Here is a 19,829-nt window from a genome sequence, read left to right as displayed (position 1 = left end):
CTTTGAAACGTAAACAATTTTTAGATATTTATAAAAAATACATAAAAAAAAAAAAAATAACATTAATTGCCTACTACTCTGAGTAGGGAGTCATCCTTCAATCTAATAAAAAGTATAAAATTGTTAGCTTGTTCAAAACGAAATCTAACAATTTTTAAAAGTATTAAACTTATATTGTGAGAAAACCCACCTATAATTATTATTTCATTCATGTGCTTAAATTATTTTCAAATTAGTTTTTTTAGTAGTATTAATTTCTAAATAAGAAATATTTGAAGGAAAACAATCAGAATAAATATCAAACAGTAAATAAGAAAGAATATTTAGTTTTATTTTTACAATTAAATAAAATTTAGTTAAAACAAACAATACAACATTAATTAGTTTTAAAAATCTGATATAAATAATAAAATATTTTTGATCATAAAATGAATTATTGTTAATAGTAATATAAATTTTGGTTAGATTCAAAAACTAATTTGTACCATGAATGAATTATTTTGTTATGAATTATTACTAATAATAATTGCAATTATTTAATTACTGGTTTACTATTCATATACTTTTTATCAATCAATCATTCCAATTAATTATGAGTTACTAATATTTACTTTGGAAATGCTATTTATATTAAATTAAGAGTTACAATTAATTAAATATGAACTTTAGCAATCAGTTCATGCTTTAATTTTACAAAGTACTAATTTAAAACTCAGATTTTCCTAAATATTTTATTTTCAGATTCTCTGAATCATGTATCTCCTCCTAAAATTAAATAATTTTTTATAATACAGATTAATTAAAAGAGATAGCTGACAATAAATTCCACACAATTAATATTGCAGGCTTAAATCAATTTAAGATTTATTTTTTAAAGGAAATTAATAGTTTAAAATTTTGTTTGAGAATAAAAATAGCTATTTCTATTGATAAATAAAAGTAAATTTATAAATGAGGAATACCTAGGAAGAAAACTGTTATCGCAAAAAATTATCTAAATTCATGAATAAACCAAAAATATTTTTAATATTTTTTATTTTTATCCCCTTTCCAATGCCAAAAATGAATGAACAATATATCAATTGATAGATCCCTTTTCTTAAGATACAATTGAGTTAATATATTACTAAATAAATGATATATTTTAGATTTTATTAAAACTTTAGTAACTCCTATTTTCTTCCATGAAAGTGCACAAATATATTTAATAATGCTTATAATCATTAATATTTTTTATTCTTTCTATCATTTCTAAAAAAATATTTATTTTTTTTTATATATTTGCTGATGATTGAAATTAAAAGAGTTCTTTATCAATTGTTCAATTGTTTAGTTTTGATAATTAATGTATAAAATAGTACTTTGAAAGTGTTAGTGAACACTGATGTTAATTTGACTAATTAACAAACTATTTCATTTTTAGTATTTATTAAATTGTATTTATAAGAAAATCTGATTAACCCTAACAAGTGCTAGGTAGGTGAATTTGTAACTTTTTTAATTAAATTTACTTGATAAAATCTGAAATGTTTGACATACAAATATTAATAAACAAAAATTTTGTTTTTTTTGATTCTGATTAAAAATTCATGTAGAATAGACATAAAATTGCTTTTAAAAACTAGCTTCAGCCATTTTATAAAATGAATTAAATAATTCAAAATAAAAAAATAAATAAAAATAAATTTTAAAAATGGACTAAAATAAATACTCCCAAATTTCAGCATAAGCAATCTAAAACGTTTAACATTTAATATTAGACTAATCAGAATGGAATATCTTAAAATAAGGAAACTATTTGAAAATATTTTGCTAAAAGTATAAGAACACAGAAGCTTATTCATTCAAAATAACAGGAGAAATTTCTGCTGATTTCATGCTGGCTTAGAAATTCTATTTTGAAAATAATGAAGATATGGCCAAAAACAGAGATAATTGCATTGGAATAGATCTAATTGAAGCTGTAGACAAAGATAATGTAGTCTGCTTAATCAAAATGAGTTTTTCTACAAATAATATGACTTAAAGGGAGTTTTTAGTTGTAAGAAATAGAAGTTTTTTATCAAATAATGAAATTTTGATTGTTAATGGAATACTAAATGAGCATTCAAAAGCTCCTATAAATAATAATTCCTAAAGAGAATAAATGGCAATAAATGCTTAAATTATCAAAAAAATTAGCTTGGATAGTTGTAATTTAGAGATTTATTTCTTAAGAGACTTTTCTAAAGCTGTACCAATGGAATAGCTTCCATTAATAGCTGAAGCATTTTTATAAATTTTTGAAAAAGATGTAGAAAAAATCCTTTCTTAAAAATGAAAAAAAAAAACTAAGAAAATATTTTAAAGATATAAAATCAAAATAAAATAAATAAATTAAATATATTCTATCTGTTATGTATTTAGTTGATTTCTTAATATCTTTTTCTTTTTTTGAAATGAATATATTTATTTTTTAATAGAATTTATATAAAATTAAAAACTGTTTAAAGCCATTTTTATAAATAAAATAAAATAAGAACTTTGATTTTTGCTTGACTAAATCATTTAAAAAAATAAATATATTAAAATTTATTTCTAATGTAAAATATTATAATTAATATGTAAATGACTTTTTAAAAATATAAAAAATTCTATTAAAAACTTTATATTTAATGAAGAATTTATTTGTATTTATTTAAATTTATTCTTTAAACATACATAGCAATAAAATAATATAAAACTTTCTCAGAAAAAACGAAATAGCTTTTAAAAAAATTCTGATTTATTTTAATTATTTTAGTTTTTTAATCAATAACTTTAGTATTTTGTTATTTAATCAAAAAATATATTATTGTTGAAAGATAATTAGTAAATTAAATAGAACTTATTTCTTTAAACAATATAAATCTGCAAAATTTTTGATAAAAATGATAGTTAAAAAAAGAAAATATTTCCATACTTTTATAAAATTGATTATTTTTTCATATGACCATCTTTTAATATGTTTGTAGGGGAGAAAAGAATTAATTTTCTTTGTGAAAAAATAAATCATTTTTTCCAGTTATTACAAACTCCGCTGATTACATATATCTAATCAGTAGAATTTAATACCTAGGATAGCTATATATTAAAATTGTGGAAGGAATGGTGATTTGAAAAATATATTAAATTTTTATTTATTTATATTATATTTTAAAAATATACTTCATATTTCATTTATATTTTGTTTGAATTCTGATGAAAATGACAAAATAAATTTTGTAATTAAAAATATTTGATTGATAAATTCTGTATAATTCTTGATAAAAAAATAAGTAAATTAAATAAGTATTAATTATTTCTGGTTAACACTTACTCATTTTATTTTTCTATTTCTAGTTTTTGTCAAATTCAATAATGATACGTAAAAAAAATATAAATAATTATTAATAAAAATAAACATATTATTATTAATCAATAAAAAAATGAATTGCTAAGAAAGTTATACTGAAATTATCAATCAAACTATTTAAACCAGTTAAAAAATTATTGGTGATAAAAATGATTGGGATTTACTTAAAAAAGGAGCATTTTTAAGTATTTTTGCTAAAAAGTATGATGACACTTAAGCCTACATTTTCAAAATACAGGGAGAAATTCCTTCTAATATAGATTAAATTACTAAATTCTATTTTGAAAATAATCAGGATATGGCTAAAAATCGTTAGTCATGCATAGGTGTAGAAGTTTTAGAGAATTTAGACTAAAATACTCAGATCTCTGTGATAAAGGCTATATCAGTGAGTACTAATAAACCTGTAGAATTTTTAACTATTAGAAATAGAGTGTTTAATTCAAACTAAATTTTGATAGTGAATAGTAAATTAGATAATCATCCCAAGCTTTAAAAAAATGATCAAGTTTTGAGAAGCGAAATGGCTGTTAATTTTTAACTGCTTAAATAAAAAAATTAAGATAACACTTATTTAGAAATGTATTGCCTTCGTGATCCAAAAGTTAAAGTTGAAGAAGAGCATTTACCCAAAATAGCGGAAATATTACTTAAAATATATGAAAAGGATGTTTAGGTTATTTTATAAAATAAATGAAATGATATTAAGCTGTATTAAAAATAAAATAATCTATATTTATTTTATTTTTCAAATTATTTTTATATCAAAGCTGACTTTTGATAAGCCTTTTAAATAAATTTAGTGTCATATATATTTATTTAATCAAATTTTTTCTGTGATCCAACAATTAATAATCATAATAAGAAACATTTTCTATAAAAAATTTTTGATTACCAACAGAAATACTAAACAAAAGAATATTAAAAGGTTAACCAAAAAAGCAGAGCCTTTAATTAAAATTTTTAACACACATTTTTATATAAATTGAGATATTCTTAAGATTAATTGAATATTATTTAAAAATATTAATCTTAAAACTCTTTTTCTCAACTAATTTTTTTTAATTTTAAGCATTCTCACTAATTATAAATAACGCATATTTTCTTTAATTAGGGCTGATAATTATTTTTAAAAATTTAAGTAATTAATGAACCTAACCTACTCTATTTCAAGGTCTGATTATAAATAATAGCATATAAAAAATTATAAAATACATTGATAATAAAAATAATTTTGTTTATCTGTTTATTTTTTAGATTAAAGTTTTTTAAGAAATTCAATTTATATTATTTTAGATTATAATAAATTAATAAATTTAGTAGGACTTAATTAACAATTTCTTGTTTAAATTAATTAGCAAACAAACTTTAGTAACTTATTCAAGTTTTAATCCTCATATAACATAAGACTTTGAGTATTTATAACACTTTAGATTATCATTTATATTTCAAAGTAATCTGTCTTCAAAAAATAATTTTATTTTACATAAAATATCAAAGTAACACTCATGATGACTTAAATAAATGATCTAAATATTTCAAGCTTAGCAAAAAAAATGACTTTCTTTACAAATAATTTGCGACTTTAAATTTAAGAGACAAAAATACGTTAATTTATAATTTACTAACTTAATTTTTATGGTGTAAATTAAGTTTTTGTAAATTTATTTTAATTTTAGTAATAATCTAAAAAAATAAATATCCATCTAATAATTGCATAAATTACTTTAGACAGTAATAAATAAATAAATATAAACTAATTGATTGTTTTTTTTGTTGAAATTATTTTATTTAATAGAAGTAAAAAGAACTTTATTTAAATATTTGATTTTATGAATAAAACGAATTAAAAGATTAATAGATAAATGTAATCTTACTGATATCATTTTTTTTACAATACCAAATTGATATCAAAAAGAATCAAAAAAAATTTTTGAATAAGATTACTCATCCAATTTAATTAGATTCAAGCGTTTATTAAATTTATTAAAAGATTTAAAGATATCAATCTTAATGTTTAAAGATAAATATTAATACATGAGAGATATATTGTAGTAAACTTTAGTTTTTTAATAACATAGGAAAGTATTACAGTTTTAAGTGAATAATGCTAAATTAACCTTTTAAATAAATAATTTAATTTTTAAATGGATTTTAGAATTCTAATATTTCTGAAAAATTTAATCAAATCTTTAAAAAATAAATTAGCTTTTCTATGAGGGAAAAGAGTTTTTAAGTCTAAATTATTTATTATTGTCTTTAAGCTAATCAATAAAAAATAATTTAATTAATTTTAGGATAATGGGTAAATAAATGAATATAATTTATTAATTAGATTAGACTTCTAATTATAGACATTTATTTGATAGGGTGATTTTATCATGTATTAAATATGTTTTTCTTTGAAATACACTATAAAACCTTGAATATACACTGAAACTTTGAATTTTGTATTTGAGTAACTTATCAAATATATTTTGCTTATTAACAAATAAAGATGACAAAAATGCTTGCACAAAATACTCAGGGTTTATATTATATATTTTATGGATTTAAGATATATCTTTAGCTTAGTTGAATTTGTTTGAATGATTATTGAATTATTTTTTGAGTTAAAAATTTACATATTTACGAATTTTAGTAAGCTTATCTCTAATTATCAGAAACAATTAAATATCATAAATTTCTTTTTCTTTATCTAATAAAATATTAATTAAATTATTGCATTTGAGAGAGAATCTTGTAAAATTGATAGTAGTCTCAAAAGAGATAAATTCTAATAAATAAATAAGATAATGATGGAAAAACACGCATAAATTATGAATATAAATGAGAAAAGCAGTTAACAAAAAAACAAAAAAAGAATCTAAAAAGTAAATAAAAATCAGAAAAAAGTTTTAACAAAGAAAGTGCCAAACTATTCATATATTATCATTTAAGAGATTCCTGATTTGTTATAATTCCACTTATTTGGAGATTTCTACATTGACTTGAATCAGCTCAGAAATTTAGATAGAATCTAAGTGATTCAACCAGTAAGCTTTTTCAAAAAGACAATATCAGTTGTAGATAATAAAAAGATGAATATGGTTGAGGTGACGATGAGTTCTGGAGTTTCGGGAATGAAGGAATTTAGGTTTGTAATAGATATGATAAAAACTATGCAGAATAAAGATCTTGTATTCTTAATAGATCAGCTTGAGTATTATCAGGATTTAATTATATCAAATGGCCTTTTATAGTTAGACTCCTCAAATGAAAATAGCTTGATTGGTTCTAGTCAAAATTAGAGTTAATAGCAATAAATTCCTTTGTATAACAATATTAGAGAAGATTTAAGAAGTTAGTCAAGTTGGTCTTTTGCAAAGAGTTTAAATTTAGCTTACAAGTCAATAAATGAACTGAACGAGAAATGCAATAACTAAAATTCATTTTTTATGTATTGCATCTACAGAGGCTCGAAGTATGAGCAAAATCTTGAAATCTTAGGATATCCTAAAACTGTTTTGCATAATTTTCTGTGTCTCAATGATAATTAAATTAACTACATACTTATGAGAAGACCATTTATGACACCAAAAGTTTTACAAAATAAATATCTTGAAATGTTCTATTCTAAAACATAAGCCTTTAAGTATCAATTTTCAGACCATAAAAATCTTATATTTGCATAGAACTAGCACCCATTTAAATTTAAAGAAAACGACTTTTACGACTTATTAACTGTAGACAATATTTTAGTTTCTTTTGAGGTCGAATACCTTATGTAAAACTTAAGTGACTATAAAGATATGTGCAGCGATATGCTGTTTATTATTAAATATAAACCTGTAGGTAATTTTAAAGCTGAAGATATTATAAAAAGTCAAAGATTCTTTAGAAATAACATTGTTTAGAAAAGTGGAAACTCTTCAGAAGGTTAAGAAGAAGAATGTAATTTGAGCTCAGAATTTAATTTTTATGATATTATCTATAGAGCAAAATCTGAGCTATTTATAGAAAAATACTACAATTTAATAGACAGTGATTCATTCCATGATATAAATGATTTCCTCAACTGAACAAATGTCTATATAAAATACTTTCTAAACCTTTCAAAATAACTTATAAATAATTGCTAATTAGTTAATTAATCAATAAATCAATCTATCATTAAATCCTTCCTTAATTATTTATCAAACAAAATAAAATCAGTCAATTTATCAAAATCTAATTTTTTTGTTTGTTTATTTACAAAAGTAAATGTAAAGAATTTCATTCTAATGTTTAACTTTCGAAATTTATTAATTTAAGATTTATTATTTGCTTTAATACGCTTGCGGTAATACTGTCTTATTTACAACAAATTTTATAAACCTAACATTTTGATACTCACATATTTGCTTACATATTTTTTAATCAATAAATATAAATAAATTCATAAAGCAACATACAACATTTTTAGTTATTTTTTATTTGAATTTATAAATTAAAATGAAATAAAATATTTTTCTTATTTATTTTAAAAAATAAAAATAAAAGTCATTTAGAATTTCTTAAGTTGTTTATAATAAAAAAAATATGTGTTTAATGTTAAGAAGGCTAACAAATTCTAATTTATAATGAAATAGCCAGAAATATATTAAAAATATTTAATTTAAAAACATAATAAAATATTAAGTTTAATTTTAAAAAAAACTGTTTCATGAGCTGGTATTTTTTAAACCTGTATTATAAATGAAAAGATGCTTTTAAAAATGTATAAAAGATATTTAAAAGTGTTTACTATAGCTTAGATTATCTCTTAACTTTTATCTTTTTATATTCTTTTCAAGTTATTGCTGATAGTTATGCATTTATAAGTTAATATCTTTATATATAATAACAGATAACCAAAAAATATTAAGTAACACACTTTCTTATTGTTATCATCTACAATTATAGGTTATAAAAAAATAATTTATGAAATTATACCACGATTATAAATTAATAAAATATGAGTAGGTGTTGTTGTTAATTTTTGAAGATTTAAGGTATTATAATAATCAAAATCAAAATATATCAAATAAAAAAAACATTTCATTCTGATTTTTATAGAAATATAAAAAAATAGAGATAATCTAGTTACAACTTTAACGTTGATATAAATTATATTAAAATTTTTTATATTTTAGTCTTCCTTAAAAAAATCTATTAATAAATTTTTAAAAAGTGTACAAATTAATTCTAAGCAATCTTTGATATTTAAAACTGAACTTTTTTAAATACATGAAGAATAAAAAAACTATTATTCAAATATTATTTATTATTAAAATATAATTTTAATATGGAATAATCTCATTTCTAACTAAATTTCTTACTCTTAGTAAATTTAATTATACTCTATTATTATATTATGGCTCATTCTCCTCCTTTTTATAACCCAAATATTCTGCAATTTTATAGTATAATTATTTGCAGAATATTTTTAATTGTTATGTGAATTTAATAAGTATCATTAAAATCATGGTGAAATAGAAGATATATTGAATTGCTTCAGCAAAATAATAAAAGAAAAGTGATAATATTTTGCAAAATTATTAAGAATCGTATGAATATTCAGATGTGAAAGTTAATTCAAGTGACATACAAGAGATCTAATAGATGATAGAGATACTAATAGATAACTACTCTGTTTAGTTTAGATGACGCTACTAAAATGGTTTGTAAATTGATACAAGTAAAGCATAGATTGACAAAGTTGCACAGTAAATCAAACTACAAAACATAGGTTAAGTCTTTCCCAATGTAATTAAAACTGATAAAAAGGTATTCAATAAAATTTTAATGAATTCCCAATAGTAAAATTATCTTCTGTACTCATCATACATAAATCCAAAATATAAAGTGACTTTGCTTTACTCTAAATGATTTCTTTTTCTATATATATGAATAAAAATCAGCAAAGGTGGTAAAATAATGTACAGAATTATATTTAAGGCGCACATAATTTTCAAACTTATATTCAAATTATTTCCATTGCATTGAATGGTTCTATCAATCATTAGATATTAATTAGTTTTTAGCTAAATGCATTAAACGGAATCTATTGAGTATTTGATAATAGTAGACTAAAACATAAAAACTGTAGTGTATGTCATGCTTTATATAAGAATAAAAAACTTATTTTTATTCGTTTTGCAACTGATAAGAACTAAAATAAAAAGTAATGCAGCATTTAAGGCAATCGGACCTAAAAAGCATATTAAGATCTTTTCTAGTGCAAGACTCTAATGATTAAAATTGTAACCTTATAAAAAACAATCAATGGAAATAGCACCTCCTTCTTCACTTTTTAAAGGATTTAAGTATTTATAAATTATACTATTGTAAGAGTGATCATTTTCATCAAAATGAACAAAAGAGTAAGTTAAAAACTACATTTAAACATTAAAAAACAGGATTTTTACAAAGAAGGAAGCTTGCTCCTTCTAGAGAAAACTATTTCCAATGTATATTTTTTTGAAATAATAAGAAAGATATCTTCTATAAACATGATTTTTCATTCTTTCATAGTTGCTCAAAATTGTTATGAAAAAAAAAATAATGAAGAATGCCATTAATGTGAATATGATACGACTATTATTTTACATTGAGCTACACTTGATACATTAGAATTATCCTATTTAACCATATGGTTCATTCCAGTAAGATCCTTCAACGTCACAAGCAAGGCATTAATCACCAATATATCCTTCAGAGCACAATTAATTTCCATACCCTTTTCTATTTACCCCATTACAACTTTTTTTGTTTAGTGAGCATTGTTAAACGTTGTTTAGTTACTAATTATCAGCTCTCCAATAATTACTTTTCAGTTAAGTTATATTAGCGTAGCATTTATCATAAAAATTTTTGTCGCAAAGTTAGCAAGATTAACCAGCATCACTACTAAATTCATAAAATGGACAGTATTTGCACTATGTTTCTAAAGTTTTTTAGTTTATGGTCTTTTCCATACCAGCAAAACAAGAATTAATAAATTAAAAACAGGCTTTCCTCTCATTAGCTATCCCAGTAAAATATTAGAATTAAAAGAGAAACTTATTATTAATGGGAATTCCTATGCTTGAACAATTAAAATACTCTTAATACTGAGTGATTAAGTATGGATAGTTCAAGCCATCAACTTCATATGTAAGAAAATATTAATTGACTTCAGGTGATAGAAGATCAAAAAGGTTACCCAAATACTAGTCATTATCAAATTCATTAACATTAAACTATTAATTATCTTATTTATATTCTACTTTCAGTCTTATTAAATATAAAAAATCTTTTCTTAATTCACTTTTATAAGTAGTTTAATCTTTTTAGATGTATATTGGATTATTTATCATAAAAAGCTCTGTACCGACTAAATCTAAATGCAATTCATACATAGAATGCAACTCAAAAATATTGATGTTTTTAATAGGACTCTAGTCACTTGTCTATTAATTTGATTAAATATAGTCATCAGAAGAAATAGCTGCTTTGTTATTAATAAAATTAATTTTTGGGATATCTTAGTCATCTCTGAAAATTTTAAAAACGCCTCCAGCTATTTTGGCTTTGCAATTTTTAATGGTCGATACTTCGTTTATTATGATTTTTCTGACATATACAGCACCACCAAACATCTCACTTTTGCAAGAATCAAAAATAACATTACTTAATATGAGTGTATAATCTAAAAGATTAATGCAACCACCAGAAGTAATACTCCTCATATTTCTAAATGTGCTATCTTCAATTTTAACAATATCATATTGTTAATATTATTTCTGTTGAATAAATTTTATATTTTAGCCGCTAAAATCAGCATAGACTTTTTGGATAGTAAAATTTCCATTTTAAACTATTTGTATAAAATTAACTTATGCCTTTTAGCTAATTTGCTACTCGCCGCTACTTGGTTCTTAATCTGAATCTGAATTTTAATCAAACTACTAAAAATTATTAGAAGAATTTGATTAATTATTAAAGCGATAAAAATATTCTAATATCTAATTAGAATTAGTTGTTTTAGAGAAAGATTACACATTTCTTTCAAATTTAGAATTTGAAATGGTTGTCTAAGTGTTGTTCTAAAACAAATAAAAATATTCTTAACAGTTTAGAATTGTAAAAGTATCAACTTATTGATTATCTACATAAAATGATTAAAAATCTTTTGCGAAAGAAAAACCAGAATACAGTTTAGAATTTATTATTAACGATAAAAAAATCTCAAAATTTTATCCATCTGATAATTCGAAAATTAAATTTTAACTTTCTACATCAAAGAGATAGAGATTTTGTATAGTTATTTTTGTTAAGTCCATTAGATATAAAAAGCTTTAATTCGCTCTCAAATCAATGATGACATTTGAGAGAATAAATTATTTAAAAATAACAGTCTATTTATTAGTAATTACTAATTGTTAACTTATTTTTTCATTTAAAACAATGAAATCTATACCTTAGGATGGTATATCAGTTAATTAAAAGCAATTATTAGAGAATCTGTATCCCACATTCTGATCATCTAATATTTTTTTGATAACTTAGCCGCTGTCGCAAAAGCAAGAATCAATTAAAATAATTGCCAATAGAAAGCACAATTTTAGCACCATTATTACTTTTTAATTGTTTTGAGTTTTATTTGATTATATTTTTATATTAATACTTAAACCCAGGCAATTTATACTTAAAGAGGTATTGTAAAATTTAAATAAAATACCCTCTATTATTATTTTAAATTTTGATAAAAGAAAGATTATACAGAAAATAATAATATTTGTATAATTCTGTAAATAATGACGATCATTATAGACTGTTTTATTAATTCAATAGATTGTTTTGATTATAATATTTAAATTAATTCTCCTATAATTTTTAATGGATTAAATTAGTTACGTTAATTTTTTTTGAATTTTTTTAAAAACTAAATATCTTTAATCTAAATTTTTAATATCTATGAATGAATATATAGGAGAAAATAACCAATCAACTAACTAATGATTATTTAAATCTTTTTATCATTTTCTTTAAAAGAAAAATAAGTAAAATTATCAAACAAAAGCAAAGGTTATTAACATAATTTGAAGATTTAATTCATTTAAGTTTAGAAATAATGCATTATGATGACGATACTAGCTAACTTTAACTTCAAAAAAAAACTTGTAAGACATCAGATTAGGTATTAATTAATTTTTAAAAATTTGATTAATGTATGAAATACGAAAAAAAATTGATAGATATTCTAATTTTCTGTTTAAATAATCAATTAATTAAAGAATCGTTAACTAATTGGATAATTTGTTAAATATACTAATTGCTATTTAAATAAATATATATTTTTTATCTATCATATAGGAATTAATTTCATTTGAACTATATTTTTAAAACTGAATATTTTAGTTTTAAATTTTGAATATTTATTAAGAGAAATTATGTGATTAACTAATTAATAATTATTTTAAAAAACATTTAAGTTTAGAAATAATGCATTATGATGACGATACTAGCAAACTTTTACTTCAAAAATAAGCGTAAAAAAAACTTGTAAGATATCAGATTTGGTATTAATTTTTTAAAATTTGATTAATGTATGAAATACGAAAAACAATTGATAGATAGATATTCTAATTTTGTGTTTAAATAATCAATTAATTAAAGAATCGTTAACTAATTGAATAATTTGTTAATTATTCTAATTGCTATTTAAATAAATATATATTTTTAATCTATCAAAATACGAATTAATTTCATTTGAACTATCTATTTAAAACTGAATATTTTAGTTTTAAATTTTGAATATTTATTAAGAGAAATTATGCAATTAACTAATTTATAATTATTTTAAAAACTATTACAAATTTCCTTTAAAGAAAAAAAATAAAAGCAAAGACAGCTAACATAAAATAAAGAGAATATTTAAAAAAGTTTAACATCAAAAATCTGATTTAAATAAATTTTAAAACCTTTAAAAAATTTTAATAAAAAAAAGCATTTTATTAATTTTTACTGCAATAATTTTGAAAAATAAAATTATTTAACATAGTAAAAATAATTATTTAAACATATTTTAATTTTCTCATATAAAAAACTTGAAACCACTTTAAGTTTATTCTTTCTTTGCTTGATTTGCATCAGAATAATTAATCATTCTAAATAATTCTAAATTTTTAAATTTTTTTATATAAAATTTAAATGAAATCAATATCCAAACAAAATAAATAGAGTATTATATGGTTGAGTCATAAATAATACGATAAATTGGTAAAAGTATAATCATTTCAAAATTATTCATATTTATTCAATATTTAAAAACTTAATAATTTAAAATTAAAAGTAAAAATAAATAAACTATTTCAGATTTTTAATATTTATTTTTTTTTAATAATATTTCAAAAATTTACTCGCTATTTAATGTAGCACTTTGCAATAAATAACCATCATTAGTAATTTATTAGTGATGATTTAAATGGGGAGGGGGGGGGGTCACAGCAGGGACACATTAATTTTTTAATGGGAATTTTTTATTCTTAGATTTTTTAAGTCCTTCCTAATCCTTTGGAAAAAATTTTTCATAGTCCTTCGTCCTTAATTTAAATTTATTAAAATTTAAAAAGACGGACTCGGTTAACCATTTAACATCTCTAATTTTGATTTACTATGTTACATTTTAACGATGACAAAGATAAAAGTGATGGTGTTTTAATTTGATATTTTAATTATAACTATTAGTGATATACAAAAACTTAGGCTGAATTATTTAAAAAATTAATTTTTTAAGATTTTAGTATAATAAGCTAAAATTTTAAATTTTCTAAATAAGATTATTTGTTTTAACCCAACATAATGAAATTGATTAATTCATTAAAGATAAATTAAATATTTTAACTAATCTTTTCATACTCTAACTGTAAATTTTTTTTTAATTATTAAATTAAAGTAAATCCTTATTAATTATTACCTTTCTAACTCTTTAAACTCCTACAAACCTTAATGGCAAAAAATTAAAATAATTTTTGGTGAAAATGATTATCAAAATATTAAAATTAATATAAAATTCGATTTAAAAAAACTAAAATCTCAAAAGTTTCCAATCAAATTTTTTTTGTAAATATTAATCGACAATTAAATAAATAATACTTTTTATGAATATTCAATTTAAAATACAATCACTTTTTCTCACTTCGATTGTCAAAGTAAGTACTTTACTTTATTTATATTCATTAAAATGCTCAAGGGCTTATTCAAATTTAACTAATCAAAATTAACTTTTACTAATCTCTAAATAAATTTATGTGTTTCTAATTATTACTACTGCTTATTTATCTATTTGTTCTTTTTAACTTGATACTTATTTTATTAAATTTATATAAAACTCTTCTTTTATTAAAATTTATTTAATTTTAACAAAATATTTTAACTCTAAAAATATTTATGTTTGTTTATGAGATCATTTATAAATAATAATTTAAATAATTAGAGAATCGAAAAATAGAGAAAATTAAAATATTTTAAATATTTTTAACATTTAGTATATAAAACCAAATTCAAATAAATCGAAAAAAAAAAATTTAGATTTAAAAAAAGGCACAGCAAGAATTCATATTTCAAAATTAAGAAAAAATTAGCTTTAATTTAGTTATTTTTAATTAATCAATCGATTTATTTTTTTCATATAAATTTAACAAATAGGATGTTAATTATTTATCCAAAAAATATATCTTATAATGATAATTTTTTGAATATATTCTTTTGAAGGATAAATGAAATTTATTTTTAGGAATAAACATGAAAAATGAATACTTTAATTTATAAATCGATGAAATTTTTATTTAAGCTCATTCTAACAAGAAGTTTTAATAGTAAAATAATTATTTAGCAGAATATAAATATGAAAGGTTATAATTTTCTCTCTTTCTAAATTAATTTGTTCTTTATTTCTAATAATCAAAATATAATTATGATATTTATTAATAATATTAATTTTTACTTAAAAATGGATTATTTTACTATTATTTTTTCTAAAAAAGTAAGAAAAAATGAAAAACTAACTAACCAACTAACATTTTCATGGAGAATAATGCAAATTTCAATCAAACTTTATTTATTTTTAATCAATTAAATTATGACCTGTTTTAAAAGTTTATTTATTTTTAAAAATGCAAACATAGAGAAATCCTAATTTATTTAGGTATGTTATGAATCATAATCATTAATTAATTTGCTATTTGCTATAAAAATTTTTAAAGGATTAGTGTGTAATAAATTAAAAATTAAAGCTGGTATCCATACGCTAGTTATTATTTGATATTTTTATTTTTGCTGATAAGGTTATGAATTGCCTGGTCAAAATTAATTTTGTTTTATCAAAAATCAAAATAATTAATTTTTGATTTACAAAATAAAAATTGAGGATGTTCAATTATTATAAAAGTAAGCAAATATATTTTAAAAACTTCTAAGCCAAAAACTTTGATTAAGCACTAAATTTTCATCATCCAATTATTTTATGAGTTACAATAATTATCTTTTGCCAATTTTCTAATTTTATACCGGACAGAATAAATTATATCTATTTTAAAATATTAAATTAATTTATTTATCAATTCTAAAAATGTTCATTAATTTATTTATTTTTTAAATTAGATTTGAAATTTAAAATAATTTTTATGTATTTAAAGATAAAATATAGATAATAAACTTTTTATTTAAATCAAAAATTGATTAATGAAAAATAATTAAATGTGCTCTATAAATATCAATTTTCTTTAATTGGAAATTAGTCATTTATGAAATGATTTATTTAACTTAAAATTGATTTGATTGATCTATTTTTATCTATTACTGATATGATGAATAAACTGCTTTAGTGTCATATTAAAAATTCAGTTAATAGTAAAGCCTCAAAAATAACGCATAAAATATTGCGTACCTTATAATAATAATATGCAATATAATATATTGAATAATATGTTATTAATAAAAAAATATCTCAATTTCTATTAACATTTTTTTAATTGAATTTAATATACAAACCTAAAACGTAAAAAGTAATCTTGACTTTTAGATTATTTAGAATTATTATTGTATTTCCTCTTTCATTTATTTTTCTCTCATTTTACCAAAAAAAATTTTTTTTTTTCATCTTGATTTCATATCTGTTAATGTTTAAATGAATTAAGAGATTCTTTAATTATGATAATTTAAAGTATATTAAATGGTGAATTAGATTTTATTTCATAATAGATAGACTTTTAAACAATCACCTTTGGGATTAGAAAATTTTATTAAATGATGTTTGATTGATATTCCATATCAAAATGAAGAATATTTAAATATATTGAATAAAAATTTAAAAAAACTAGACATTGATAAGAAATTTGATTTTAAATCAGCAGTAATTTGATCAAACAATAAGCTTTTCTACAGAGAGTAAATTGAATAATAAAATAAAAATAAGTTTTTTGCCTATTTTAATTAAATACGTATTATCATATTAAGTGAATGTTTTTAAGGTAAAAAGATAAAGTGAAAAGTAAGTGATTAGTTTTATAAGAGAAATGTTTTTTTTTAATAATTAACATTTTATTAATAAAAACTTTATTTTTTACATAAAATAGAAGAAAAGATAGATTAAATTTTGATCAAATTTTATCAAAAACTGGTATATTCATTTCTTATTGGAAATAATTTATTTTTCTTCATTTTTTTTTACTTATAAGAATACATTGCAATTAAGAAGAGTCTATGCATATTTCTTTGAGAAAATCTTTACAAAAAAAACCTGATTAGAATTCATCAAGTAAATAACTTTTTTAATAGCTTTTCTAATAGATATTAAATTATGCAAATTATGGAAAAAAAATTAATTGCATATTATTATTAATGGTGAGTGTTAAAATTTTATGTAATTTGAAAATTATATTTAATTTATTCATTTATGGAATTAAATCATACATACATAATATTTAATAATAATTTAAAATAGATTCTTTCTTTCTATTTTTGATTTGGCCTATCAAGTTTTAAATGCGAGTATGAATGACTACTTTATTATTAATTAATTGAAACAAAAATTAGAAAAATTAAAGAAAGATAATTTAATTAAATAAATAATTATTTATTCTTATTTGTAATACACACAATATTTACAATGCCTACCACTTACAAGACTTGTCCTATACACACTAAATACTCTTGTGAAGCTATATTGTGCGAATAAAGTCCTTCTAGTGCTTAAATCTATAAATGTTGGAAATGTATCACAAGCGAAAACATCAATACTCACTCTCTGATTACAATTAAAGAAATTGTTGAGGCTGCAGATGATAAAACTGTTTTGGAAAAGTGGCCTCCATTGAGAGACTAAGAAAATATTTTGCAGAAAGTCGCAAAGGTATACAACGAAACTGAATCTAAATACCCAAAGAAAGAAATAGAAAGAAAAATAGAGATTTTCTTCGATGAAATGGAGAGAAAAATAAAGGAATAAATTTAACAGCACAAAGAGCAAATGCTTTATTTATCTGGAGTCTACTGCGATACAAGCAGAACTGTAAAATCTATTTACGAAGAAATAGCTAATTTGGATACATTTAAAAAGTTGGTTATTAATTCTACAGATGAATATTCTTAATAGAGATTAGTAGAATTCATATAATAAAAATACGAGGCTATTTAATACAACTCTGACAAACTTTCTGTTGCCATTAAATAACACGAAGAGATGAATTGCTTATTCGACTTTGAAAGACCAAATGAAATTCAATTAAGAATCCTTGATTCTATTAAATAAATAAATTTCTTTGTTCTTGATAATGATGAAGAAGTTCATGATTATTAATCTCATTTTACTCCACCCTCATCATAATGCAGCAGCAACTTTGAAGAAAAGTTGTTTGAAGAATCCCAAAATCCCCAAATAGATCTCATAATGAGACTGCTTTCAAACAAATTTAATTTCTGTAATGATTAATTCTTGAGAGAAGTCAGATAAAAGCTTTATAAATTGAAAAATTACTTCTCTAAGATATCTATTGAAAACGCCTTCATTTAAGATAAATAGCCTTTAACATTTGAAAATTTGAATGCTTAGTAACTAGAAGAGTATGCTTAAATAGGCTTTTTAATTAGCAATTAGTCAAATACAAATAATATTTTAGAGTCTTCCTATCAGACAGAGTCTCCATAGAACAATCAACTTGTTAAATCAAATACGTAATCATCTCCTTCCTTAGTACAAAGTACATAAAAATTCAATTTATTATATTATTAGTACTAATATAATGATTAATTATTAAATTCCCTTACATTATTTCAAGCTAGTTTGTTTCCCCACCATAATTAAACAAATCAATAAAAGTAAAAGCAAATAAATAAATAAATCATTAATTTAATTAAATTAAATTAAAGCAAATCTTTCTTTTAATAAGATTCCAGACAACAACATCCTTTTAAGATTTCAAATAATATTTATTACTTTTACAATCAAATAATCTTTTGAAGCTTGTTTGTTTTCAAGCATAAAATTCTATTTAATCATCAAAGTAAAGTAAATGAAAGACATAAATTTACGTTTAATTTATAAATAGTAAATAAATCAGCAAGCATTTCCTCTTAAGCCTTTTAATTAAATTTTTTTCCACAATTAAATAAGCTTTTCATGGAAGAAATTCGAAAAGTCTTTAATTTACATCGATTACACTTTATTTGATTACTCTATATTCTCTTTTATTAATAATATCTAAATTTATTTATTTATTATCAAATAGACTTACAGAAACTCCTAAGAGTCAGTCAAATAAATGAACTGCTTAAGACTTAAGAGCAAAGAAGTATGAAATTAACTTTCTAAAAGACAGAATTCAAAGACAGTCATTTTGCTTGTCTTGTCGGAGTCGACTCTCAAAAGAATGCTGTCTTTAAATAAACAAAGGAAGGTTACTGCTCTGCCTATTTAAATGTTCCAATTATGAATGAACTAATGTATGTAATGCGTATTAGACTAGATAGCAAAAACAATAATTACCACTAATTCTGTGGTTTGGTAGCAACACAAATTAAAGATATTTAATATATGCATCAACAAGATGTTATATTTACTCTAAAAGACGATAGAGTTGGAGCCTCTAAAAAGAAAGGAAATTATTTGCATTAAAATGGAGTCAGACAAAAATACAAAGAATTTGAAATCCATTTCTGTGTAGCATAATAAGTTTTCATCTTTGCCGATTACCCTAACTACGATAACATTAATGTTATACCAAAAGATAGATTTAAAAATATTAATGCTAACGAAAACTACGTATTTGCATTTGAACTTTATTACCCCGAAGATAAAATTACTGTAACTCATCTTCAAATTACTGAATAATTCCCAGAAATGTAACCTAAAAACAATTGATCTTATTACTATCATAGAATATATTGATTAATTATAACATGGATAAATCTTTTA

General features: G+C 20.7%; 6 protein-coding genes across 6 annotated transcripts; 4 read left to right on the top strand and 2 right to left on the bottom strand. All coding sequences in view use genetic code 6, as the record gives it.

Annotated features, from left to right (window-relative positions):
* Positions 1-751: 751 nt before the first annotated feature.
* On the bottom strand, positions 752-1,224 carry TTHERM_000197988 (hypothetical protein; the record flags this gene model as incomplete). Its single annotated transcript, XM_012795337.1, has 2 exons — positions 752-765; positions 963-1,224. 2 exons carry the CDS (start codon positions 1,222-1,224, stop codon positions 752-754), a joined length of 276 nt encoding a protein of 91 aa, XP_012650791.1.
* Positions 1,225-1,693: 469 nt separating this feature from the next.
* TTHERM_00197970 (START domain protein) lies at positions 1,694-2,320 on the top strand (the record flags this gene model as incomplete). Its single annotated transcript, XM_001006978.1, has 1 exon — positions 1,694-2,320. One exon carries the CDS (start codon positions 1,694-1,696, stop codon positions 2,318-2,320), a length of 627 nt encoding a protein of 208 aa, XP_001006978.1.
* A 1,126-nt stretch (positions 2,321-3,446) lies between these two features.
* TTHERM_00197960 (mammalian STARD1-STARD15-like lipid-binding START domain protein, putative) lies at positions 3,447-4,070 on the top strand (the record flags this gene model as incomplete). Its single annotated transcript, XM_001006977.1, has 1 exon — positions 3,447-4,070. The coding sequence occupies one exon, from the start codon at positions 3,447-3,449 to the stop codon at positions 4,068-4,070; it is 624 nt and encodes a 207-aa protein (XP_001006977.1).
* Positions 4,071-6,171: 2,101 nt separating this feature from the next.
* Positions 6,172-7,434, top strand: TTHERM_00197950 (hypothetical protein; the record flags this gene model as incomplete). The annotated part of the gene is made up of 1 exon (XM_001006976.1): positions 6,172-7,434. The coding sequence occupies one exon, from the start codon at positions 6,172-6,174 to the stop codon at positions 7,432-7,434; it is 1,263 nt and encodes a 420-aa protein (XP_001006976.1).
* Positions 7,435-9,488: 2,054 nt separating this feature from the next.
* Positions 9,489-9,887, bottom strand: TTHERM_000197949 (transmembrane protein, putative; the record flags this gene model as incomplete). Its single annotated transcript, XM_012795336.1, has 1 exon — positions 9,489-9,887. One exon carries the CDS (start codon positions 9,885-9,887, stop codon positions 9,489-9,491), a length of 399 nt encoding a protein of 132 aa, XP_012650790.1.
* Positions 9,888-17,525: 7,638 nt separating this feature from the next.
* On the top strand, positions 17,526-19,775 carry TTHERM_00197920 (hypothetical protein; the record flags this gene model as incomplete). Its single annotated transcript, XM_001006973.1, has 2 exons — positions 17,526-18,615; positions 19,144-19,775. The coding sequence occupies 2 exons, from the start codon at positions 17,526-17,528 to the stop codon at positions 19,773-19,775; spliced, it is 1,722 nt and encodes a 573-aa protein (XP_001006973.1).
* Between the last annotated feature and the right edge of the window lie 54 nt (positions 19,776-19,829).

Source organism: Tetrahymena thermophila (assembly GCF_000189635.1).
Source record: "Tetrahymena thermophila SB210 genomic scaffold scf_8254815, whole genome shotgun sequence".
NCBI classification, from domain to species: Eukaryota; Ciliophora; class Oligohymenophorea; order Hymenostomatida; family Tetrahymenidae; genus Tetrahymena; species Tetrahymena thermophila.
This window is presented reverse-complemented; position numbering and strand designations above follow the sequence as displayed.